The 25,953-nt window shown below is 45.2% G+C and overlaps 1 protein-coding gene across 1 annotated transcript in view; it reads right to left on the reverse strand.

Annotated features, from left to right (window-relative positions):
* Positions 1-20,443, reverse strand: part of Aff1 (ALF transcription elongation factor 1) — a 101,362-nt gene extending 80,919 nt beyond the window's left edge. The window contains exon 1 of the mRNA XM_052199176.1: positions 20,197-20,443. Within this exon, the coding sequence (XP_052055136.1) occupies positions 20,197-20,243 (47 nt within the window). The 5' untranslated portion in view covers positions 20,244-20,443. The remainder of the gene's footprint in view (positions 1-20,196) is intronic.
* Between the last annotated feature and the right edge of the window lie 5,510 nt (positions 20,444-25,953).

Raw genomic sequence — 25,953 nt, forward strand, 5'->3', positions numbered from 1 at the left:
TATCTCTCGGCCTAGATCTACACGTGGCTCACCTCACAGAGGCTCTCTAGCTCTTCGAAGTGCTTCATCTCTTTCAATTACTATCTAAAATTAACTTGCCCGGTGCTACCTTATCTCCTCAGCGAGCCTGTAATTCTCAATCTAGCGCTAACTCCCTGGGCTACCCAGACACCGGGATGAATGAACCGCCACAGGCCTGCTCCGCTCGGTTGAAAATGAGTGTGCGCCCATGAACAAAATTATTTTGAAAAGATGCATTTTCATAACATCTTTTTCATAAAACAGGCAGTGATAAACACCATTCTTGAAATGCTTAATACATCAACAGATATTCAAGTACCAAACAGGAAACAAGAAAAAAACCCAAATGTGTTCCCAAATTCATTTATCACCTGAATGACTGACTAGATAGTGATTGGGTGACCAGTATTTTGGTATCCCCAAAATGGGATAAACATTTTTTTCCTCACAAGAAATTATTCAGAAGTTCCTGTTATTGTTGTGTTAAAACTACCTCCATGGCCCATTAAAAAAATTAAACATGCTAAACATTAAGGGGGTATATTGTGTTTTTGAGACAGGGTCACTTTATACAGTCCTTCCTGACCTAGAGCTCCCTATGTACACCAGGCTGGCCTTAAACTCACTGAGCTCTGATTGTCTCTGCCTCTGGAATGCTGGGATGAAAGGTGTGATACCATGCCAGGCCTAAATATTTTTTAAACGTTATTTCTCACTTGAAAGTTATTTCTCACTTGATAGTTAACTCGAGATAACTGCGCCCTCCTGGTCAGCAGCTCCCAACACACAGGAGATGCCAATCCAAAGGAAGAGTCCCTCCCAAAAAATGAGCTTCCAGCACACATTCCGGAAAACCCATCACACTCAATCCAATAAGGAGACAGTCTGAAGTGAAGCCAGCTTACTAGCACAGCCTCGGCCAGGACAAAGGCTCAACACTGAGCCTTTGCTACCCAGTAGCAGGAAGCAACAGGAAAGACTGGCTCTTGAAAAATGAAAGGAAAAACAGGGTCTGTGTATTGATAACAGTGGGGGAACAATAGGGTGACACGGAAACTGTTGAGGGGCAATTTGTTTCTCTACAGTCTCAAGGATAAATGTGAAGAAACACTGTATAGTTATCAGCACCGCAGAGACCCACCAAAACAACTTTCAATCTCTGACTAAACAGCAGGAGCAGCAAAAGTGATAAGGCTCCTATTCTAGTCACAAAATGCAGTCAGGGCCAGGAAACTGGGGTCCTCCATCCCCTGAACGACACAAGCTCTAGGAGCAGAGACCAGGTCAATTGTATTTTCAGAGTTAAACAGACTGCTGTGGGTAGGTACAACCACACTAGAAAGAGAAACTAAGTTTTACTTTGTTGGAGTTGGTTTTGTTTTGCTTTGCTTTAAATCAGACTCTAGGCAAACTAGGAAACAAAGCACAGGCTCTCAATCTTATTTGCATATTATACAAAGCAAGCAAATATGTATTTGCTTTGTATAATAACAAAGAACAAACTTTCAAGAACTAATTGTCCATAAAGACATTTTATAGGAACCCTCAGCATTTCTTCTCTTCTGCATCCTAACTGTATTCACCTCTCCCTTTGGAAATCTAATTACACACGCCACACTTTTTCTCACAGAAAGTTTATTGTTATAAATACCAGAGGCGGTCTCTATTCCTTCTCAGTCCAAGTAGGAAGAAGACATTCTTCCTGGAGAAAGCTGGAAACGTGAGCTGGTGCTTCGGATGGCCAGAGCAACAATTACATGTTTCTAAATATTCTCATTTTCATCCTAACTCTGGATTCCTCCCCATTCCTCCCCCCCCCCCCCCCCCCCGTAATTGGCATCTCCTTAAAGCTAAACAGTGAGTTACTGTTTCCTGGAGCAGTCTCCCTTCATTTAACCTCTGCTATGTGGTGTTGTGAGCTTTACACAGCTTGCTGGGATTCCTTGGGCTGGACTTTAGCCCAAACATCAACATTTACATGCAGAATATATCAACCTTTCCCAGGTACAAGTAGTGGGTCGTTCACTTGCAAACACAGAACGGGTGTTTATTAATCTCCACAAAGCACCCTACCTTTGTCTCCAAGAAACTAAAATCTGAAAGCTCACAGCTAGAAGAGGTGCACTAAGGATTCTTAAAAGCCTACACCCCAGATAGTGTGTTAACAGTCACATCTCACTTCCCTCAGAAAAGCAGAAGCTCATATATCCGTCATAAATTAACAAAAAGCAAAGATTCAAAACTGATTCATGTGTTATGATAAAAATTATTTCAGGCCTGATTATAAAATACTTGTCTTTGAATACAAAGGCACCTTGAATATTACTCATATCACTTAAACTTATTCAAGCACATAAGTAAGTTTGTCTATAGTTTCCTGTACTTTTAACACTTAAGCCTCAGGATTCCCAACAGAAAATCCACTTGTTTCCAGGAAATATTGACTTTTTTATGTGTCAGACACAAGAATAAGATCCTACACCCTGCATAGCCTCACAAGGAAGGAAAGAGATCTAGTGCTTGTAGGAGAAGCGGTTAGATACGGTTAGTTACAAGAGATTCGTTACAATGTTGCCGGAGGAAGAGGAAGAAACAGAGAAGTACTCCTGAGGAGCCTCAGGGACTTAGTGCAGCCTGCAGACATCTGAACTGCGTCTTGAAAGATGAGCAGAAGTTTCCAGGCAGGCAAGGGACCCCGTGACCCCTGCAGCAAGCCCTGGGCGGAGTGATCACTCATCCCAGCCCCCAACTCGCATTTCTCACGGATTGAAAGAAGCCCTGATAATTTGTGGGGATGACAGTTTCTTACAAACGCCCAGTTTGCGAGGACGCTCTAATTATATCCTAGAGCAGCAACCCAGCACAACGGCCTACAATCTTCCCCAGCCACAAGCAATGACCTCAAGTGACTGCACAAACAGAGCACTGTCCTGGAAGGAGCAGGTCCGGTGTGGACAGGTGGAAGTCAGAATTAAAAAAGAAACTTAACTGGGACCTGAGATGAAGACAGGTCACCAATGACTGCTCTAAAGCCCTTTTTCTCCCATGCTAAACAGGTACCTCTGGGCTATGTGAATGACTCAGACCTGGGCCTCAAGAGCAGACAGTGTTATACAGAAGCTTGCTGTGCTACTATGCCCTCCTTCAAATGATTTTAAAGATCTACTTATTTTTTTTGTGTGTGTATGGGTGTTTGGACTAACGTATGTATGTGCACCATGAGTGTGCAATGCCTGCACAGGCCAGGAGAGGGTATCAGCTCCCCTGATACTAGATTTACTGATCATTGTTAGCCTTTGTGTGGCCAGAATCAAGAAGGCCCCTATGGAAAAACAGTTGGTGCTAGAAAAATGCTGAACAACTCTCTAGCTCAAGTGTTTTTGTTTGTTTGTTTGTTTGTTTAAGTTCACTTTAAGACTGCTTTGGAAATAATTTCCTCTGGAATATTCTGTCTTGTATTAACTTCTCATTATCCACTTTCCTGACGTGAAGGAAAGGGCTGTAAATCTCCCGGCTTATTGCTATCTCACCTAAATGTCTTCCTCTGGCACCTCATTAGTCCCAAAGATGAGCCAGGCCAGCTGGCCTCAGGCCCTGGTACCTCTACCAGGTGAGGGCAGGACACGGCTTCTCCTCCCTGCATCTCCTGTGCTTACCTGACACCTCTCAACAGAGGAAGCAAGATGACACATGAACTACAAGACCACCCTAGTTACTGGCTCTGGCTGAGCCTTAAGTAGGATGATGAATTTACTAAAATCCTCTGTGTTAAGGTGAAGTAATTGGACAGGGCAGGAGGAGACGGTGGGAGAGCTTAAGAAAACAGATCTGTGACTGAAAGCGGCAAGGCCCAGGGAATCCCCAAATCCTCTGACTCACGGCTCCTGCAGACAACGGCGGGTTTTGGAACATATGAAGAATCAAGAAAACTGCCTGCTGTTTTGGTTTTTTTTTTTTTTTTTTTTTTTTTTTAAGTCAGAAATCATGTTCCAAAAATGTCTGGTGGAGACGGTACCATTAGATTTGAAAAACCTTAAAGGACCTGTGTCCAGGGGTGATGACCTAAGTCACAGAATCAAACCTCATCTCTGAACAGCTGCTGTAGGGCAGTTTCTAATGCTCACGCCATCTCTTTCTTCTTCTTCTTTAAACCTCCTTCCCTCCCTCGCTGTCAACCTTGGTAACCACCCTCATTGGCCCTTGGGGAGACCCCTGCTTCCCTTCAGAAATCCCTTTCCCTTCAGAAATCAAACTGCTCCCTCATGGTAAAGCTGCTGAGAACTGGCTGAGCGGCTATGGAATATTCTACCCAGAAGAGATGGAGAAGAGGCAACAGATAACCTGCCTGACAAATTACAACTTGCCCAGCTCCAGTTTGGGGCCCCTGGTTATCTAGAGATCCACTCCCAGATATCCTGGAAGGACATCTCGTCAGTCACTCCCACAGTTACCTCATCGTGGCCCAAAGGGAAGGAAGGCTCTGAGAAAAAAGCCCTGAGCTCAGAAATCAAAGGCCCATCCTAAGCAAGATGATGGCATCCACTGATCCTCCTCTCATTCTCTGGGGCCCTGCCTGCTTGCTGCCTGCCTGCTTACCTGCCACAGCTTCAGTAACACAACCCTGGCAATAACACATCCACAGCTCAGTCATCCTACCTTTTATTGCAAAAATTATTTGTTTTGCCTTGTTTCTCTCTACCAAACTCTGAACCCAATGCCAGGCAACAGCTCCCCCACTGAGCCGCACTCCAACCCCCCCTTTATTTTATAACTTGAGAAAAAAAGCTTTACAATTTCTGTGGCTGGACCCCACAGCCCTGACTGGCCTCCAACTCACAATCCTGCTGCACAAGTGCTAAGAGGCCCAGTAATGAATCCATTCTTGAAGTAAGAGGTCATGTGCATTTTTTGTTTTGAGTATTAGATAGGGTCTCTATTTTCAGGATCTTCACTGGAGAAGGGTTAGCCCAAATAATGATAATGATAATGATAATGATGATGGGGTTTGGAGTGGTACTTCTCATGTTTTCTATATCTCTAGCACAAGAGTTTTAGTGGTGACAGGAGTCATAGGAAATAAGTGTTAGAATTATGTTCACTAAATTCTAAAACAGCCAAAAACACCAGTAACTTAGGGTTGGGGAGAGAAATGGCTCAGTGGCTAAGAGCATACTGGCTGTTCTTCCAGAGGATTCCAAGCACCACAGGCACATGGGACTTGACATCCTTCTGGTTCCCTCCAGTCAGGCACATGGTGTCCAGACATACACGCAGCCAAAACACTCATACACACAAAACTAAACCTATTGTTGTAAATCCCACTACATGATGAATGTTTCTCTAGATTGAAAAATACCAGTGACCGAATAAAAATGCATAAGAATTCGCAATAAGAGAGAACCCAGGTTAAGAAAATGTACCAAGAATTCTAGGACCTCAAGAATCCACCCACAGGATCCTCAATCAATTATCAAATGGATGGGGATGGGTGGGTGGTGGGTGATGGATGAGGCCCATTATGAAGAACATAAAGTCACCCACCTTGTTTATATTTATTTTGTTGTCATTGATATCTGAGACAGGGACTATGTTCTTTTGGCAATGTTCCAACTCAAAGATCTGCCAGCCTCTGCCTGAGTTTAATCCCCGAGGGATTAAAGGCAGACAAAGCCACGCCTTAACCACTTTATGCTTTTAAAAACAAATAGCACGGAAGGACAGAAGCAGAGCAGGTATATACAGAGTTACTCATGTCTCTGTCACCCTCCCATCTATATACCAAAAAAGATGCTGAAAACAGTCTTTTGCTCAGGGAGCACACTCCAGCACATTTTGAGGTTTGTCCCTCTTTGCATATTTTAGGAAGAAAAAGAAAACTATATGCCTGAACTTCAGTTAATGATAAATATGCCAAGATATTTAGGAAAACGTATGACATACATGAGTCAAACAGGTATAAAAAATGAAATATAGTCATTGTATACTACTATGACCAAGACATTAGACCACTGTAAAAGCATGTCATAATCTGTATGCAACAGGACTTTCTCTTGTGGAATTCATTCAATTTCTCTGAGTGTTTCACATAAACCACCAGGATAACCTTTCTGAGGCTGACATGTGACTCTGCTCTCCAAAACCAGCTTGCAGTTCATCTCAGGATTTAACAGAACGGAGCCATTTGGAAGCTCAAGTCTATCCACCAGATTTACAGTAACTCTACACAGGGAAGGAAAAACAGGGGCCCACAGCTGGCAAAATGAGCATTGGCCAAGTGTGGCTGTGTATGGTCTGTGTCTATGAAGAGGATGCAGACTGCGGCCCTTACCTAAAACCTTTAGATGTTTGCTTCAGCTTGGTTTGGGGGATGCTGCTGTATACCCCAGGCTAGCCTTAACCTCTTGACTACAGGGGTCACCATGCTTGGCTTTGCGGCTGCATGTAGCTCCCCTGGGAAACAAATGCCCTAGAATAGAGCCTGATCTCACTTCCCTTGTTGCCCCTCCCCCATCTGTGTTTGAAAAACCATGAATTTCTCTAATTGGAAATCAGGTGTTTGTGAGACTTCAAAAAATTAAACCTCACAGCCCGGTGTGGTGGCGCACGCCTGTAATCCCAGCACTTGGGAGGCAGAGGCAGGTGGATTTCTGAGTTTGAGGCCAGCCTGGTCTACAGAGTGAATTCCAGGACAGCCAGGGCTACACAGAGAAACCCTGTCTCAAAAAAAACCAAAAAAAAAAAAAAAAAGAAAAAAAAATTAAACCTCTTTGGCTTATGCTCTATTTCTTCACTGTCTACATTAGCACCTCTAAAGAAACCTCTAAAGAAACCATCAGAATTGCATTGCCTTCCTATTTCAAAGAGTTTTTCCTGCAAGTTCCAGCCAACACACACACACACACACACACACACACGCACACACGCACACGCACGCACGCACGCACGCACGCACGCACTCATTCACACATACATACACTCACGCATACACACACTCACACACATGACTACCCACCCAGGGAGCTTGCCTTTAGAAAGAGGTGGAGTCACAGTTCTGTTTATCTAGCTCACGTCCTACCTGCCATCCAGAGACTCTATTTTTAAAAAATCACTTCACACAAGTCCTGCCTTTCAAAGTGTCAAAATTCACCATTACAAATTACCCCTAAGGTCTTCTTTTTCAGGCTGGAGAGGTAGCTCGGTGAGGAAGAACACGGGGATCTGAGTTCAAATCCACAATACCCATGAAAAATGCCAGGCCCAGCTGTGAGTTCCTATAACCCCAGCCCCAAAAGGGAGTAGGAGATAGGCTGTTCCTGTGAGCTTGCTGGTAGCCAGCCTAGTTGAAAACAGCAAGTGATTCTGTGGGGAGACCCTGACAGGGGAAAAAAGAGAGAGAGAGAGAGAGCAGGAAGGCTGGAGTAAAGGGAGATGCTATTCACAGCCACATCTTAAAGCGCTCTTCTGCCAAAATTCATATTTAAATCACCAATGACATTTAGAGCTTCATTTGCCAATGACAACAGACAAGGCACATTGTACTACTCCCTGGTAAAACTGAGGCAAACAGGACCTTCCCACTCCACTACAGACAGATGGTGCCTGCCTAGTGACTCAGGAACTGTTGGGAATCAATCACCTTTTCTTCTCATGAAGGCTGCAAGGGACATGGTAACCCTGACTGAAGCTGTAATGTTCTGGAAAACAGGATGAGGTTTTCCAAATTTGCGAGGAAAGCATCCTATTAAAAGACCACAAGTTTCCTGACAGAGCACTCAAGGTCATCGGGGAAGATGCACGGCAAAGCTCGCAAGAATTCTCAAACTTGGGGCTCAGTTGTTAATTGTGCACATTGCTCTTGCAGGAGACTGGACTTCAATCCTAGGACCCACATGGTGACTCACAAGCTAGAGATCTGGTGCTCTGTCCTTACCATCCTGGGTATCAGGTACACACACTAGATGTGCGTGTAGCCAAATCTCCCAGAATACATAAAATGAATGAATCAAAATGACTTTTTTAATTCTCAAATACTTCTCAGCAAAGACTAACACTAAAGACAGACGCTCATTCTGTTGCACAGACAATCACCGTACAGAATTCGATAGTTACTGTTAGGCCACGAAGAATAGGTACTTTGGAGAGGGGAGCAGAATGGAAGTTTGTGGAACTGTCCCTCAGCCTGTAAACCAAGATAAAGCACACAAGAAAAACATTCCTCAAATCATCCCAAAAGATACACCACTAACCACCAGGTCACTCAGAAGAAACAAGCCAGGATAATAACGTCTGTCTTTAGCCTTGTTACACAGGAGGTTGACAGACAGGAGGATGGCAAGTTTAACACCAGCCTCCGCTACAAATTGAGATTCCATCTTCAAATGCATCAGAACCATTCATCAAAGGATTAGATTGATGACTCAGCAATTAAAAGAACTAACTGGGGCTGGAGAGATGGCTCAGAGGTTAAAAGGACTGACTGCTCTCCCAGACACCCTGAGTTCAAGTCCCAGCAACCACATGGTGGCTCACAACCATCTTTAATGGGATCTGACGCCCTCTTCTGGTGTGTCTGAAGACAGCTACAGTGTACTTGCATTAAATAAATAAATAAATAAATAAATAAATCTTAAAAAAAAAAAAAGAACTAACTGTTCCTCCAGGACCTGAGTTTGATTCCCAGCTCCCATATAGTGTTCACAAGTGTCAGTATAGCCAGTTCCAGGGACTTAATGCTTTCTTGTGGCCCTGTAAGCACTGCACACACATGCTGCAGACAAAACATGTAAAATAATAATAAATGTTTCTTAAAAGCCACCTCATAGATATTCGAGAATGCAAGATAGCAAGGAGAGTAAAAAACCCTTTAGTGGTCTGAGCGGGTTTAAGTCATCTCTCAGACGGAGACGGACCAATGGGTAAGGCATGTTATACAATGTATCTAATTATACTGTTTAAAGATAATGAAAACACATTATTTTTATATGCTCAGCAAGCACTAATTTTAAAAAAAAAAAGAATCATGGGATGCACAACAAAAGGTCCCCAACTAAACATTCACCAGAATGTGACTGCAGGGCAGACCCACAGGGAGCAGAGAAGCCAGAGGCATGGAGCTCACCGTTCTTGCTACAGTTTCTAAGGATTACATCCCATCAGGAAGCCACAGAAGGAGAAATAGCTACTTGCAACATGTACCTGCCTCTTTCTGAAACACTCTGTGCCTCCTGGCCAGCCTCCCTCAAAGCTCCTTTGTGTGCTTTGATTAGGTAACATGAAATTATAACCTGTAACCTCACCGGAGACCTGTTTGCAGAGGGAGGCTACCTTGACAATCCTCCAGATGGGCGGGAGGGTAGCTTTAAGCTTTCTCCTTACAGGCCAGACTAACTGACCTCTGACTATCTAACCTTGATCACTTCCTAGGGTCACTGAGCCAAGTCTTCTAGATCTTATCACATCCCTTATTTGATGGCTCCAAAATGATAAAAATGTCACCTCCAAACTTTTCAAAATCTTTTAGTGTGTTTGTATGCATACATCGATTAAGTTAAATAAAGCCATTATTTGCCCTGTCTAATTAAAATAATATAGTAAACATAAAAGCAATAAAAGAAGAAAACAATGTTCCTGCACCAGGTGTTGTTAAACTTGTGGGTCACTCACTGTTCAGTGCTCCAATGTATATTCAGTATGCAGGAAACCGTAGCACTCAAACAAACAAACAAACAAAAAACCAAAAAAACAACCTAAGAAATACAAGGAAGAGGGTCTGGAGAGATGGCTCTGTGGTTAAGTCCCTGCAGAGGACATGGGTTCTGTTCCCCACACGTGGCAACTCACAACTGTAACTCCAGCCCCAGGGGCCATTGCATCCACATGGTGTGAATACCTTTGTGAAGGCCAACTCTCAGAGATAAAATTAAATCATTCAAAAATTACAAAGCCGGCTAATGTCTTTAATGCCAGCTGTTGGGAGGCAGAAGTTGGTGGATCTTGGTCTACAACAATAGCAAGTTCCAGGAGAGCCAGGACCATAGAATGACCCTGTCTCAAAAAAGAAAAAAGTAAAAGAAAAGAATTTTCTATGCCAGGTGGTAGCTCTGGCATTAAATCATATGAATTAGGAATATTACAAATTTTTGTTTGTTTCTTGTTTTTCTTCGTAGCCTTGAGGGCTGCCTGTCTCACCTCCAGAGTGGCAGGACAAAAGGTGTTTGCCACCAGTGCCAGGCTGCATTCCCTAACACTCAGACAAGACTTGGTGACATCTCAGAGCTGTTCCTTTCACCACTGACACAACTATAAAGATGGCAAATAACTTCCCAAAAGTTGCTAAAATTAGATGTCCTAGATGTAGACTAGAGTGGACAAATAATTGGAATACCAACTTGATATTTTCACAAATAATTAAAAAAAAATAAAGTAACCATAAGCTTGTTACGATGATTTACAGGATAGACGCATAGCGGTGCTGGCACTGTGCGCCCCGTCTCTAAAAGCCACAGAGGAAGAAGTGAAGAGCCAGTTTGCTGAGCCAACCTACCATTGCTGCCTACACACTATGGTGTATACACAGACACACACACACACACAATCTAAAAATAAGCTATACTATCACAGAGGTCATAAAAGCCACCCTGAAACACAAAGCTAAGAAAAAGTAAAACATGCCCTCACAAACAAACAAACAAACAAACAAAACAAAACAAAACAAACTAACTTGCAAGGAAATTTTATACCATTATTCCTAACTGAGCAGAAGATGGCAAACAGCCTGTTTACCCACACAGAAACTGCTGTTTGGTGGTAAGTAGACAGAGCTACACAGACTGGACCATAACAGAACCTCGAAAACTATCTGAGTGAAAAAAAACTGGACCTAAGAAACCACAACATTCCATTCATGAACCCATGTATGTAAAATGCCCAGAAAAGGCAATTTTGCACAGACAGAAAGCGCAGTTATTGTTGCAGTGACATGGAACTAAGATTAACTGTAACTGACATGGAGATCTTGGGGAATGGGGTGGGAAGCGTGATTTTAAAAATCTTCGGAAACCCACTCTCTCCTTCAATGGAACAAGATATAAAACCAGGCAGAGGGAAGAGGGCGGCCCCAGCCCCTGCTGTGAAGAAACAGGAAGCCAAAACAAACTGGTCTGGTCTACGTTCAGTTTGAGAACTTCAGTATTGTACAAAACTTCCAACCAAAAAGGAACCTCAGAGGCCTGTCAAACACCCCCAAGGCCCCTAGCTGCAGTGGCAAAGCGCTATCTACCCTCGGTAAGTGGCTCCAAGTACCTCCTCCTTCCATTATCCAAGTTCTCCCAGGCCCTCGCGGTCAAACAGACCCAGCTGCTTAAGTCTGCCCATTAGTACAAGCCAGCGAAGGCCGCATGAGCGGCAAAGGCTGCTGGCCCGAGCTGATAAGGAAACTGTTGGCAAAGTGGTCATCCTCACCAGGGGACTGTCTGTCCTTCAAGCGGGGTCAGTCAATACAGTCACGACCTTGCTAGAGAACAAGAAAGACTGACTTGTGGTCATGACAGGTGATGGGGACTTGATCAAGCTGGAGGCACCTTGCTTCCTGCCCTGTGTCACAAGATGGGGTCCCTTACTCCATAGCCAATGAGAAGGCCAGGCTAGCCCACAGAAGACATGTACCACCCCTGCCCTCAGACGGCTAACTGAGTAGACAAAGGCTTAACCTGGTGGAAGTCCTCAGGGTCAGTTAAAAGGGCAGATAGGATAAGATCTGCAGCCACCAGTGGGACAACGTCCAGGGCCCAAAAGCTGTGGCTGGCTTGCCCAACTGGAAAAGGCAATAGCCAAAGAACTCACCAGTGGAGGTGGTTACATGTACACTGCTTGCTATGTGTGCATAGATATAACTTTAAAACCTGCCCTTCAGAAGTAATAAAATCTTCAGAAACCTATCTATAGTCAAGTCAACACTCAGGCATTTAAAAATCAAAAGCAACAAGGGACTGAGAGATGGCTCAGCAGTTAACAGCACTGGCTGCTCTTCAAGAGGACAGGAGTACCAACCATTCCCAGCATCCCCATGATAGCTCACAACCATCTGTAACCCAGTCCCAGGGGGTCTGATGCCTTCTTCCTGACATCTGTAGGCACCACACACATGTGGTACAAAGATATACAAGCAGACAAAAACTCACACAAGATTAAAAAAAAAAAGAGAGAGGCGTCCAAAAAAAAAACAAAAACAAAAAACAAACAAACAAAACAAAACAAAAAAATGAATATTGTGCAATTTAAATGAGTGAACTTTGTGGAGAGTGGCTTCTCTCTCTCTCTCAGTAAGGTCATTTGCTTTTTTTACCAGGCTATAGCAGGGAAGAGCTGAGGGGTGGTCTCTTGTTACTAAAGCTAAAGTTGGCTAGGAGCACAGCTGCCTGGTCACCAGAGTCCTCACCAGGAAACCCAGAACAGAAGAGCTCTTGCCCAGCTGGCTGGAGGCCATGAGATTATGGGACAGTACCATTTCAACAGCGGCAGAAGGGACATGGGGATCTCAGAAGACATGATATAAACGGTCCAGGCATTTTTTTTAAAAAGACTACAAATTAAACTCAAAAGATAAATGAGTCTGTCGACCTGAGAGGAGCGAGGGCACTGCTAGAATCAAAGTCCTTGCCATGGAAGCAGGGAATAAAACCCCACAGACACTGGCAACTTACATAATTTTGTTTTATTTACAGTTTTGGCTTGTTTTAGATTTTTCAAGACAGGATTTCTCTGTATAACATCTTGCTCATAAACCGGGCTGGCCTTGAACTTACAGAGATCCACTTGCCTCTGCCTCTGCAGGGCACATAGTTTTTTTTTAATAGCGTTAACAATGAAGACATGGTCTGTGTCTGAAAGGTCAGTGAAAGACACAGGCTATGAAAGAAACAGGCAAACAGCTCCTCAGAGTCACTTGAAAACAAGATGAAGTTGGAACTTTAAATTAACATATCCTTAAAAAAAAAACTACTTAAAAACTTTTTAAGATTAAGCATATTCTCCCAGTGATATGAAGTTTTCCTTCCAGGAAATAAAAATGGAAACAAAATTAGAATATTATGGGATCCTCTTTATCAATGTTTTGGTAACTCAAAACTACCAATTAAAAAGAGCCTGTTAATTAAAAATGTCTGAGTTAGTTAAAGGATGAAACCTAAACATTTTCCAAACTGTCAGTTTTCCTAGTTCTATAGGAACTGGCTGGTTAATTTCCCAGTGGCTGTCCATACACTGACCTCCAGAGTGAATCACATACACCTGCATTTTAAGTGAGAAAATGGGGGAGGGGAGTAAAGTGCAACTTTACCCAGAGGTCCAGACACACCACCCGAGATGAATGTCACCTGCTGACTGTGGACTGACGAGGCCAAAAAAAAAAAAAAAAAAAAAAAACAAAACATGTGCACCAAATCAAAATTTAATTACACCGCACAGCGCCCCTTGGGTTGTGCTCCATATTTCATCCAGTTCTGCTTCTGCCAGGACGGTTCCCTGAAGGAGAGCTCCAAGAACGGGAAACTCCAGAGCCCCTCCTCCGGAGCTTCCTGAACGCCGGCTACGGGAAGTGATCGGTGCCACCGGTTTAACACTAACTTCCCGGTAACGATCCCAGGTCAAGTTCCTTACTGAATTTCCTCTGTTCGATACCAGAACACCGAGTCGGCGCTTTTTTGTTCAACAAACACAAACAGCTTTCACTTCAGGCTCAGAGCTGGTTCCTAGTCGCCAGCAATCCCCAGCTGCGCAACTCTTCAGACAGACCAAGAACAACAGCACCTGAGGAGCTGTAGGGGGAGGGGGTGCGAGAGCGTGGCTTAGTGGCATAGGAAGGGAGCCAATGAAAAGCAGGGACTAAGCATCAAGGTCCTAGGGAAGCAGCTCGCTGCCGCCAAGTTCCGCATGCGACCTTGCCTGCACCCCTCCCTCTCCCGCAGATCGTGACCCGCAGCACAACCGGCTCTAGCATCTCTGTGAGCAAGTTCGCTGAGATCGTGAACCACGGGGGTCGGTCTACCCTCTCTGCTGCTCTCCGTTCTGGGCAGGAGAGAAAGTGTATACACAGTAACGTCTTCAATAAAAATGTAACCACATTGTATTTGCATGGCTTCTTCCTGTCCCACTAACCAGTTCACAAAGCTGATATATGGGCCCCAGGCATCAGGGACAGCAGGGTTCCACCCCAGCTCCGCCCAGGACCTGACCAATCAGCAACTCTGGGGGAAGGGAAACCAAATTGACAAGCACCTTGGTGATTCTGGTGTTCAACCAGGAGGGCCCACTTACCCCTAAGTTACTCCTTGCCAGAAGCAAACTACACTGAAAGACAAGACCCCCAGACCCCTAGTGAAGGACCACACAGCCAACAGCACTCCTGAACCACCCTAGAGCCACAGGAGAGGAAAGACAGTTCTTAATAGTTTTCAGTTGTGGTCAAAATGAGTGTCCTTTTAAAAGATAAAGCCTAATTCCAAAATAAACACAAGTTAACGGTCAATAAAAGTATTGGGCCCTTTGTTTACTTCTGTTCCTTTGGACAAGATATTGTCACTATTGGGATTTTCCTCTTAATACTTTAAATCTAACATCAAATTCCTGCCCTGAGACTCCTGTAGGCATTTAAGCCAGTTAAATTAAAAACACAGCTAATAAACCAACATAAGAAAAGAGGCCTTTAGAGCAAACCAAGGCTTTCAGAATCTGGTGTCCACCAGCTAATGCCACTGGGTTAAGGTTTAACTCACAGCAGAGACTGGAGAGAGGAGAGTTTTGCACGGGGAAAGGAGCCTAGACACTCGTGTCTGTGGACACAGAAGCCAGCACGGGATTAAAGTTAAGCTTTCTATTTGGAGCCCAAGAATATCAAGCACAAAGTTATAAATTACTTTTCTACTGAGTCTAAAACTAAACTTCACACATTACTTATTTTTCGTCTCACGGAGTACCCCTCGCTGTCTGGCAGAAGACCAGCCAGGCTGGCCTGGAACTGAGAGATCTGCCTGCCTCTGCCTCCAGAGCCCTGTGATCCAAGGTGTGCACTGCCAGCCAGGCAAGGGCTACCAAGCGGTCTAACTACTCCGTTTTGAGCAAACCAATGTTTTGTAGTGTCTGTCATAAGCTGAATGGCAATCTCTGGCAAGGCTTAACAATCACTTCAGGCAGCTGGAAAGCAGGTGAGCTGTTAAGCTTTAAGCTCCACAGAGGGCAGCAAAAAAGCGGCAACACCCCAGCTCCAGACAGTTGCTTGGCTGAGCCAAGAAATGTCTGAAAGACCTTTCCCTCGGGATACAAACTGGATTTCAGTGACATTTCACATTCTGAGGTGAAGTGCACTTATTTGCGAGTCCTGGTAAACAAATGAACTGGAGAAGTCTGAGAACCAGAAAAAGTCTAGATTTACATGCAAAGGCAGTTGGGTTGTACGAGACTTCAGAGCTAAGGAGCCATTTAGTCCCTTTCTACGGACTTTCAGTGATGAATCCATTGGAGTAAGACAGAAATGACAGGGCGGGGAGATGGTTCAGCGGTTAAGAGCACTGAATGTTATTCAGAGGTCCTAAGTTCAATTCCCAGCAACCACATGGTGGCTCACAACCATTTGTAATGGGATCTGATGCCCCCTTCTGGTATGCCTGAAGACAATTACAGTGTGTACTCATATAAATAAAATAAGTCTTGATAGATAGATAGATAGATAGATAGATAGATAGATAGATAGATAGATAGATAGAAAAGACAAGACAGAGATGACGGTATCCAGGTAGAAGGAAATGCTCTCAGAGCCATGATGGAGACCAGGTTTCCTCCCTGTATATACTTGAGACTTTAAAAAACTGCTCAGCATCATTCCTTAAATCTCATTCTCAAGATCACAGGCCTGCTTGGCTATGGAACAACTCACGCCAGGGCATGCTAGGAACCACCTAGATCTCTTAGGAGAGCATTTCCACTAATCTTGCCAAACAACATCCCCGTAAGCCAGCTGACTTTCAGAAAAAAAGTGACTCATGGCTCCTTCCAGTCTTCATCTTGGAAAGAACTAGACGGTGAGTCACAGAACTCACTGGGCTCCCAGGATGAACTACAAAAGTCATTCCTGAAGACTTGTCTGTGCCTCCTTTGTCTCAGGCCCCTATGTAAAGACACCCACCATGGGGGAGTCTGGGGGACCAGTGAAGGGGTCGAATAGGTCACATATGCTTCCTCTCTCCAAATCTCTTCCTTAAACTACACTTTCCCAATAACTCTTCTGTTTAATCGCAGAAGCTGCTTTGCATTCTGGGTTTTCTGCCAGGTAATCAGTAGCTCCCCAGTGGGCGGTGGAGGCACAGGGTGGGGCCAAACAGGTTTTGTACCAGTTTAAGCACCATACTTTATTCAACAGGAACAGTTTCAATCGTCGGAATAGAAGAACTGCTAAAACCTGACTTTACTTCTTTGACTCCGGGCTTCATTAACACCAACTTGTGTCAAATTCCAAAGGAAAACTGAGAGAGAGAGCTGGCCAGACCTACTCTCCTTTCGCAGTGTACGGACGCTTCTCTGGATCTGTTAGCTCAACCACCAGATGCAAAGAAAGTTCCACTCCTCGGGCCACCCAGACACCCTTCCTCTGTACTTTCCCTTGCTGGTCTTGAACCTGCAGCTATCTTCTGCCTCTACTTCCCATTCGCTGGGATTACCGGGTCTATCCTCAAGCCCAACACAAGGCACATTTTAGACCTGATTGAGACAGACGATAGATATAGATTCAATCCTAGACTCCACGGATGGTTTTAATAGCACTGGAAGTCAGACACGGATCTCCTGTCTATTCTAACAATCTATGCTGTTCTACATCATACTGCAAGCACTCTACACAGGACAATGTCCACACACCACAATTTACTATTTAATAGTTGGAGAAGGAACAGCCTCCACACAGATGAGACTCCGGAAACTCTTAGTATGATCTGTAACTGTTTCATGTGGAGGAAATCAAGCTTCTACCAGTTCTCTCAAGGAAGTGTGTTCAGGGTGTGTTATGATTACAGGTTCCAGAGAAGCCCGTGCGAGACTAGCATAGCACACAGTCTGCAGTAACTAAGTCCCAACTCTGATCCTAAATACACCATGTTTTTTCAGGTGGTAGTTAATAAATGTCTTCCATTACAAAGAAATCTATGCTTGCCAAGCAAGGTAGCACATGCAGTCGATCCTAAAGAGGCAGGAACTGAGTTTGAGGCCTGCCTGTCCTACATATTGGGTCCCAGGATCAAAGGAAGAATTAAGGGAGATGGGGAGGAAGAGGGGGAAGAGGAGGAGCAGTAGCACCACCAAAGCAAAACTACTACTTTCAGGATTTGGGAGGGGGAGGGCTATATAATTTTAATTTTAAAGAAGCTACTTAGCCCATAAGCACTTAGCACCCTCATTCACAACTAATATGAGAATGCCAGAAGCAAAAGCATCCTGCCTTGGGCCACACAGAGAAGCGAAAGCAGCAGAGCTCATTAACATCAGCTTTATATCAGGACCTGTTCTTGATTCACTTCCACAGAGGCAGGACCCCATCGAAGCTCACTCTGTTTGCATAATGAAACTACTTGGGGTAGGTTTGGTGGTGGTTTTTCTTTTTTCTTCTTCCTTTGCGTGCGTGTGTGTGTGTGTGTGTGTGTGTGTGTACATTTTTGCCTGTATGTATGTATCCTAATTTCCCCTCTGATGTCCATGGAGGTCAGAAGGGTCCCAGGATCTCCTGGAACTGGAGTTACAAATGGTTGTGAGCTGTAGGTGCTGGGAACAGAACTCCAGCCTTAAGGGAAGTGCCATTAACCACTATAGTTAAACAGTGAGCTGTGAATCTAAGTCCATGAGCCTGACATTTCAAATTAACTGTCATAAGAGCAAATAAATCTTCAATCCTCTACAAGACACGCACCAGTGGTTTTAGTTATCACAAAGAATGCTTCAATTTCTCTTAGCACTTTTCAAGAAACTTGACCTGGGGGGTTTCCTGAAATCCAAAAATATCTTTAATTTTTTCATACATTCAATTTGAATTTCAAAGAATATCTACTCTACCACACAACACAATGTCTTCTCAAGCTTGGACTGTACTCAAGGTAAGACTGGAGGGATGTTTGCAATGTGGTGTATATTCTCAACACTCAGGCTAGGAAAACAAGGAGACAACCATGATGGCCCCATGGTTTTGTTCCTAGTGCCAAAGCTGTGGCAAGGCCAGGTAAAGAACACCAGAGCCTCTGCTGATGTGTCGAGCAGCCGCACTGATGACTTAGATTAAGCAAGCTGCAGCAGAACAAACTTAGCAGAGATCACTTTCCGGCTCTTACTCGGAGGTTTTGCAGCTGGTAAGGCAGAGGCAATCGTAAGCAGGAAGTGCTACACTGTAGCGGCTGCAGTCCATCTGGGGTCTGGCATGTCGCACCTGTGTGACCTTGGGCAAAAACCTGTGTGACCTGGCTAGGCCTCAGTTTCCTTAACTACCAAGTGGAAATAATAAAGCACTTGCTTGTCTATTTGGATGACCAAAGAGGTAATCCAATTACAGCAGCTTACTGCTATGTCTAATATACACAGGACCCAATTTATCTCTTATCTCATTTTATGTTTGACCTTAGTAAGTTTAAGGGCTCAGGAATTGGAACAATAGAACCAAGGTTCAAATCCCCATGCTCTGGCAGTTTTACCTATTTTATAGAGGTATTTTTTAAAAAAGAAAAGAAAAGAAGATTTATTTATTTCATGTATGTGGGTACACAGTTGCCATTGCTGTCTTCAGACACACCAGAAGAGGGCATCAGATCCCATTAACAGATGGTTGTGAGCCACCATGTACTTGCTGGGAATTGAACTCAGTACCTCTGAAAGAGCAATCAGTGCTCTTAACGGCTGAGCCATCTCTCCAGCCCTTAAAGGGCACCTTAATCTCAGGTTGTAAGCCATGGGATCCTGAGGCAGTGTCATACATAAGGATTCTCTCAGGGTAATATTTTTAATACTCAAGTAAATTACATAATTCAAAGGAAACAAATGATCTAGAAGAGTATTTACTAAAATACACCATTGGCAAAGCAATGACGTAATAGTTTGAGGAGTGTTGAAACAGAGTTTCTCTGTGTAACAGCTCTTGCTGTCCTGAAACTCTCTTTATAGACCATGCTTTCCTCAGAACTCACAGAGACCCACCTACCTCTGCCTGGGATTAAAGGCGAGTTCTGGGATTAAAGGCATGGGTGACCATGTCCAGCTATTATACCATATATTAATTACCAGGCAAGGAAGACAAACAGTTACTTAATTTCAAGCAAATGGGAAATGTGAGAGATTGAAGACATCTGCAATGTCACTGTCATGATATTATGAAAATCTACAGGTTCTGTTTGTGCTAAAAGCTAAAGGTTACTTTTTAGTTAGCATTTAGCAAAAGTTTTTAAAGATGCAACTTCTGTTCCCATACTCCTTTGTTCCGTTAGGAACCCCTTCCTTCCAACACCCAATAAAATGGAGACACAATTAAGCGAAGTTGAGAGGATTAAACTTGTTTTTAAAAGTTAAGACGCACTGTTTAGAAGTCCCTTCCTAGAAAGTTTTATCTCTTAGAAAAATTCAAGTTCTATCTACTCAGTCTCTAGCGTTTACAAATCTACTGCTCTCCATGATCTTCAGACCTAAAATTAGTTCAGCTCAGCGTCCAGATATGTCACTAAATCACTATCCTAAATCAAACATTAAAACTAAAGAGCCTTTTCATAATTGTAAGCCTGAGCATCCTCACTGCCTTCTGGCAACAAAAGTTTTCAAAAGGTACGAGGGCCCGTTTTCCCTGGCTACCAACAGCTGTAGAGAGAGACCGAAGAGCAAGGACATCCAACAGCCTGAATCTTGGGCAATCACCCAAGATTTTTACTTGATGCCCGGTCAAGTTTTAAGGCTTCTTTCAAAACCTGCAAACCCGGGAGAAGGCGAGACTCGGTCCTTGCAGTACAGGGCTCTCCCCTGACAGCAACTGCGGGTCATTAGCCAGGCTCCCCTTCACCAACCCGGCACATTCCGGCCTTTGCCTACTCAGCAGATTCAGTCTGACTGTGCCGTTTTATGTGGAATCGTACATTCTAGCCGGGGGAAAAAATCTACATTACTCACCAGGCAAACTCTCCCTCACTCTCTCCTGGGCGAACCCTAGTTTCCATTAAGTGCGCTTCCAAATTTCTTTGGACGACCCCAAATGGGCAAGGAGGAGAGCCGGGGGAGAGTGCACAGGGCACCTCAATGAAAATCCAGGCTCCGGCAGACAAGAGAAACCAACTTCACTTCCCGAAAATAACAGTTCTTCGGGGCAGAAGCGGGATCTTTAACCTTAACTTTCCGGGCGGTCCCTTTGCACCCGGTGCAGACTCTATTTTCTGCCCGACCCTCCGGGATGAGATAGCAGGGATCCAGCGGCTGCTTTCCTGCGGTCCCCGCCCCCCCCGCGCCCCGGCACTCCCACCCGCACCGCCCTTACCCCGGGCCCCGCGGCCACTCTCCGGTCCCGGACGCCCCCTGCGCAAGCCTCACCTGGAGTGGGCTGCCATGGCTCGGCTCACACAGCCTGGCGTCCCAAGTCCATCAGCTCGCTCGCCCCGCAGGCTCTCCCCGCCCGCGCCTCGCTCAGCATCGGCCGCAGCCGTCGGCGATACTGCCCAGCAGACTCTGCGCTCCCGGCCGCGGCGTCCTCAGCTCTGCGACCTCAGCGCCGCCTCCGCCCCCACGGAGCCTGGGCTCGCGCCGAGCTTGACGGACATCCGGGCACCGGGGGCCGCCGGGCGAGCCGCACCTCCCTGGAGTCCAGGGAGCGGCGCTGCCCGTCGCCCCGGGGCACTGTCGGGTCACCAGAGACCAAGGGGTGCGTCGGGGCCGCCCGCCGCGGGGTCTCCACTCCCACTTCGCCCGCACCTCGGAGGCGATGCGCGCGGCGCGCGGCTCCCCTCGAGGTGCCCGAGCTCGCCGGGACCCCCCCGCAGGCGCCGAGGTGGTACGGCCCGCCTCCTTTTAAGGGCAGCGCGCTTCGCCGCCGCTGCCTCCAGCTGGGCCGTGTACAAACGCGCGCTGCGAAGACCCCGGCGCTCTGACTGGGAACTCGGGGTCATGATGCCGCGGGGATATGCCGGGAGTGGGAGCACCGGATCACCGCCCTCGCTGCTACTGGCCTCCGCTGCGGAGCTCGCCATCAGAAACATCAGGAATCCGCAAGCAACCCTGCTTCAACTTTGCTTTCAGTTTTGGAAGTACCCAGAAACAAGTGTTTATACAACGACTTCCCTCTTGGGGCAACACAGAAGACAGCCATTGAGGGAAGTCCCCTAATAAAAAGAATTGCTTCCCTCCCCCAAACAAAAACCATGATGCAAATCAACGTAAACGCTCGAAAGCACAATCGAAAATTGCGTCAACTCAGACATAGGAAAGACACCAAGCTTTGCCTGGGAAGCGGCTGAAAACTACCAAGGACAGAAAGGCAGGGAGAAGAAGATTTAACTTGGGCATCCCAGAGGACCAGCCTGCGGTTGAAAGGACACTTCCTTGGTGCGCTCCGGGTTCGACTCGGGACTCACCGCATTATATTGTTCATGTAACTGATAGCCTAGTTTCTAAAGACCTCAAGGTTCCGCACTAATTGCAATGTAAGGTCCCCAGACTCCCGGGAGTCCCCCTCAGAGGTCACAATCACTTACATAAGAACACAAGACAATGCTCGTCTTTCACTCCACTGGCTTTAACTCTGATGGTGGAGAACGGCTGACGCCTTCGCAGAAATGAAGGCTGTGGGGACAAATGAAACTAATTGCCAGCCACTGCTTACTTCACGTACATTAGTAGTTTGGAGAACTCGTGTTTTAGGCATCCCTTGATGAAGTAACTAGTCCTTTGAATTTTGATTCTAAAGTGCGGGATTTTCTTACTTTTCTCTGTCTCTCCCTCCCTCCCTCCTCCTCTTTGTGACAAAATGGAAAGTGCACAAGAAAGCACTGTTCAGAGCTCACAGCACAGCATCAGTCCTGAAGATGAGTGCCTGCGAAAGTGACTGAAACCGGCCAGAACTAGCTGTTTTTTCAGGGACCTTGTCTCCTAGTGATAACAATTCACACTCTTCTGACTGGGGCATCTGGCAAGTCTCTCTTCTAGGAAAACAACTTTCAGTGTTTATTGCAAAGATAAGATTTTTACCTTCTGTACTGGCTGGGTTTGTGTGTCAACTTGACACAGGCTGGAGTTATCACAGAAAAAGGAGTTTCAATTGGGGAAGTGCCTCCATGAGATCCAGCTGTGGGGCATTTTCTCAATTAGTGATGGGGGGGCCTTGTGGGTGGTATCATCTCTGGACTGGTGCTCTTGGGTTCTATAAGAAAGCAAGCTGAGCAAGCCAGGGGAAGCAAGCCAGTAAGCAACATCCCTCCATGGCCTCTGCATCAACTCCTGCTTCCTGACCTGCTTGAGTTCCAGTCCTGACTTCCTTTGGTGATGAACAGCAATGTGGAAGTGTAAGCTGAATAAACCCTTTCCTCCCCAACTTGCTTCTTGGTCATGGTGTTTGTGCAGGAATAGAAACCCTGACTGAGACACCTTCCAAGCATTTGGGGAAGCTTGCTACAGGTGAGACAGTTTCCCATACTGTCTCAGACCACGGTGACAGCGAAGGACTCAAGACCTGCTTGACAGTAAGGAGCAATAGGTTCCAAATGACAGTATGTGGTGCTATGAAATCATCCCTGAGGGGCTGGGATGAGGGGCTGGAGAGAGGGCTCATCTGCTCTTCCAGAAAACCCAGAGTCCATTTCTAGCATCCATGTTAGAGCTCTTAACTGTCTTTAATTTCAGTCCCAAGGGATCAAAAGCCTCTTCCTCTGCCTTCAGCAAGCAGGTACACATGTGGCACACAGATACCCATGAACACAAAACTCCCATACACCCGAAAATAAATAAATAAAATCCAGAAACCCTCCTTGAGTAAGGTAAGAGATCCCCCTTGAGAATTTGAGAATAATGCCTTAAAAATAACTTCTGGAAGAAGAGACTCATACCAATAATCTCAGCTGCCTGGGAGACTGAGGCAGGAGGATCAAAATCTCAAGACTTACTTGGACTATGTAGAGAGAGGTCAGGAAATAAATAAACAAGGCCAGACAGTGGTGGTATAGGCCTTTAATCCCAGTACTCAGGAGTCAAGAGGCAGGCAGATCCAGTTCCATTACTGGTCAAGGCTACACAAAGAAACCCTGCTTCAAACAACCAACAAACACAGAGGCATACAAACCAACTCCTTTTCTAAATAAATCAGAAAAAGTGCATAATTCTATGAAAACACTAAACCTTTCTAAGGGGCTTGAGATGTCATTCATTCAAAATCTCCTTTAGGGAATAGGCTATAAATGTCAGTGTTAAACTTAGAAGAAAGGTCTATCTGAAGAAAACCATCTTACACCTTCCTTCTACATGCAAGTCCCACTTCAATCCTGTACAGATTTATTCTAAAATAAAAAATACTAAAAATTTAACAAAATGTGGGTGGCAAATATAGACTGAACACAGTAGCATAGACTTTAAACCTGGCACTCAGATCTCCGTGTTCCAGACCAGCCATAGGTGAGAGTCTGGCAACCTAAAACTTTTTTTTTAATTTTCAGGTCAGGGTATGGCTTAGCAGAGCTTTCTTAACTACACCAAGGTGCTGTGGTGTGATCCTCACACCACAAAATAAATAACAAGTGACTGTGCTCATCTCTCAACAGATCACTGCTGAAACAATTTAAATATAAGATGAGAAAAATACAGCAGGTATCCACCCGTGGAGACAGATAGGATCTGAATTAGACCTTATAAAGAGTCCCTGGATACTGAGTAGTTTGAAATGTCAATCAGAATATTCTAAAATGGGAGGATCTAGTAGCAGATCTAATCATACTAAAAGGAAGTCCAGGAGACCCCGCCCAGGGGATGCCGGGTGAGTACCGAGAGGACAGACTCAACACTTGCTGCCACATGCTCTCAAATCTCCATGGACAGGACCCAAGGTTAGTTCAGCAATAAAAGTAAGCAACACACACTTGAGAGGCTTTGAGTGCACAGAATCCTTCTCTTCCCTGAGGAAGGAGCCCACCACACCTTGATGAGAGTCCGTTTCTGCTATGCATCTCGGAAGCACCTAAGATCAGCACTGCTGAAGCCCAGCTGCACAAATGAGACACATCTTTAGTTCCAGCACACAGGCAGAGGCAGGAACAAGTGGATCACATTGAGGCCAGCCTGGTCTATGTGGCAAGTTCTAAGCCAGCCAAAAACTACATACAAGACTCTATGCTAATTAATAATGGATTCATTAAATGTAGAGTTGTCTTATTATCCAGCAGATGTTCTCTTAATGATAGAAAGCTACCATGGGACAGCACAGCACAAATCACCCACACAACAGAAGAGCAACTTTCCATCTCTACGTTATTCCCACAGGGCCCAGGGTGTTCAAGTTAGCACAGAGGGCAGATTTTACAAGGTGAGTGGGTAATCATTGTACCTCCTGAATGCCAGCGAGACCTTTTCATTAGCTCTTTAAATTAATGAGTTTAAAAGGAACTCACACATGCATGTAATGCTAACAACACACAGTAGTCGTGTTCAAGCCCACAGCTTGTGTGTGTCAGGCAAATGTAATCATCAACTCAATGGAGTTTGTCCAAAATGACAACAGATAAGTCATCATTCGCTGAAACAGGAGGTTCAGAAGTTTAAGGCAACATTGGACAACATTGCAGTTGGAAGGACCTAGGCTATGAGACCCTGTCCCAGGAAGATAGAAGAGAGAAAATCAGGAGAAGAACAGAGTAGGGAGATGAGTGGAAAGATGAGAGCAGGGAAGAGGCAGAGAGAGGATGACAGGGAAATAAGAACTACCAGGGAGACACTCCAATGTTTATTTGATAAACACACAGATAGACTTCTAGAAGCATATTTAAAACATTCTAGACACTTGCTCTGTAGCCCAGAAGGGCCCAGAGCTTACATCAATCTTCTTGCCTCTGGAACTGGGACTCTGGCCTATACCACCACACCCAGAATAGCGTTATATATATTATTCTTTAAGCAGGTTGCCTTATTCATTGGGAGATACATATATATATTACAATATTCATCTGAGTGTTAGGAACCAGACTAGCCTGAAAGTCACACAAGAACTGTCACTTCATCTCAGTGTGTTTTAGTTGAAGAAGATGTCAAAAGTCACTTTGCCAAAAGAAACTCTAGAAAATAAAACCAAACCAGACATAGGAAAGGGAGGAGAGGCAGGTGTATGTGTTTAGGAAGGGTTGGGCCCTCCTGAAGGGCTGAGCCGCAGGCGAGAGACAGCCATTGCTCCACACACCTCCCCTCTCCTTGGTTGCTCTGTGAATCTCAGTATGTGTGAAGGCAAAGTGGATTTAAGGAACCCTATTTCCAGGTCTCTAGTTTCCAAAAGCCCTCTCCTGCCAACCCCAAGTGCTTTCTTTGTCACAAACACTACTTGCTCACTCTCATTTCCGCTTGCCATCTCCTGTGGATAAAGAAAAGCAATCCTCTAATCCATCCCAAATCGATTTTAAACGGCGATTGCCAGGATTAAGAACAGGGCCACTTCCAAGGGACTGTTCTCTCCAGAGGGTGGGTGGGTCCCCAGCCTGGAGCTCAACACGTACCCATGGGGAGGGCTCCTCATTAAACACACTCAGGTAGCACAGCCTTCGCCAGCCCACCCTCCTTGCCTCAGAGGCATTCAGGAGAACAGGAAAGGAGACATAGTCATCCTCTCTGTGGACTCTCATGACAAGGCTCTACTTTTCGCGGGCAATTCCCCTAGCTTTACCATCCTTGCCCCTCACACACCAAAGATCC

Source organism: Apodemus sylvaticus, chromosome 11 (assembly GCF_947179515.1).
Source record: "Apodemus sylvaticus chromosome 11, mApoSyl1.1, whole genome shotgun sequence".
NCBI classification, from domain to species: domain Eukaryota; kingdom Metazoa; phylum Chordata; class Mammalia; order Rodentia; family Muridae; genus Apodemus; species Apodemus sylvaticus.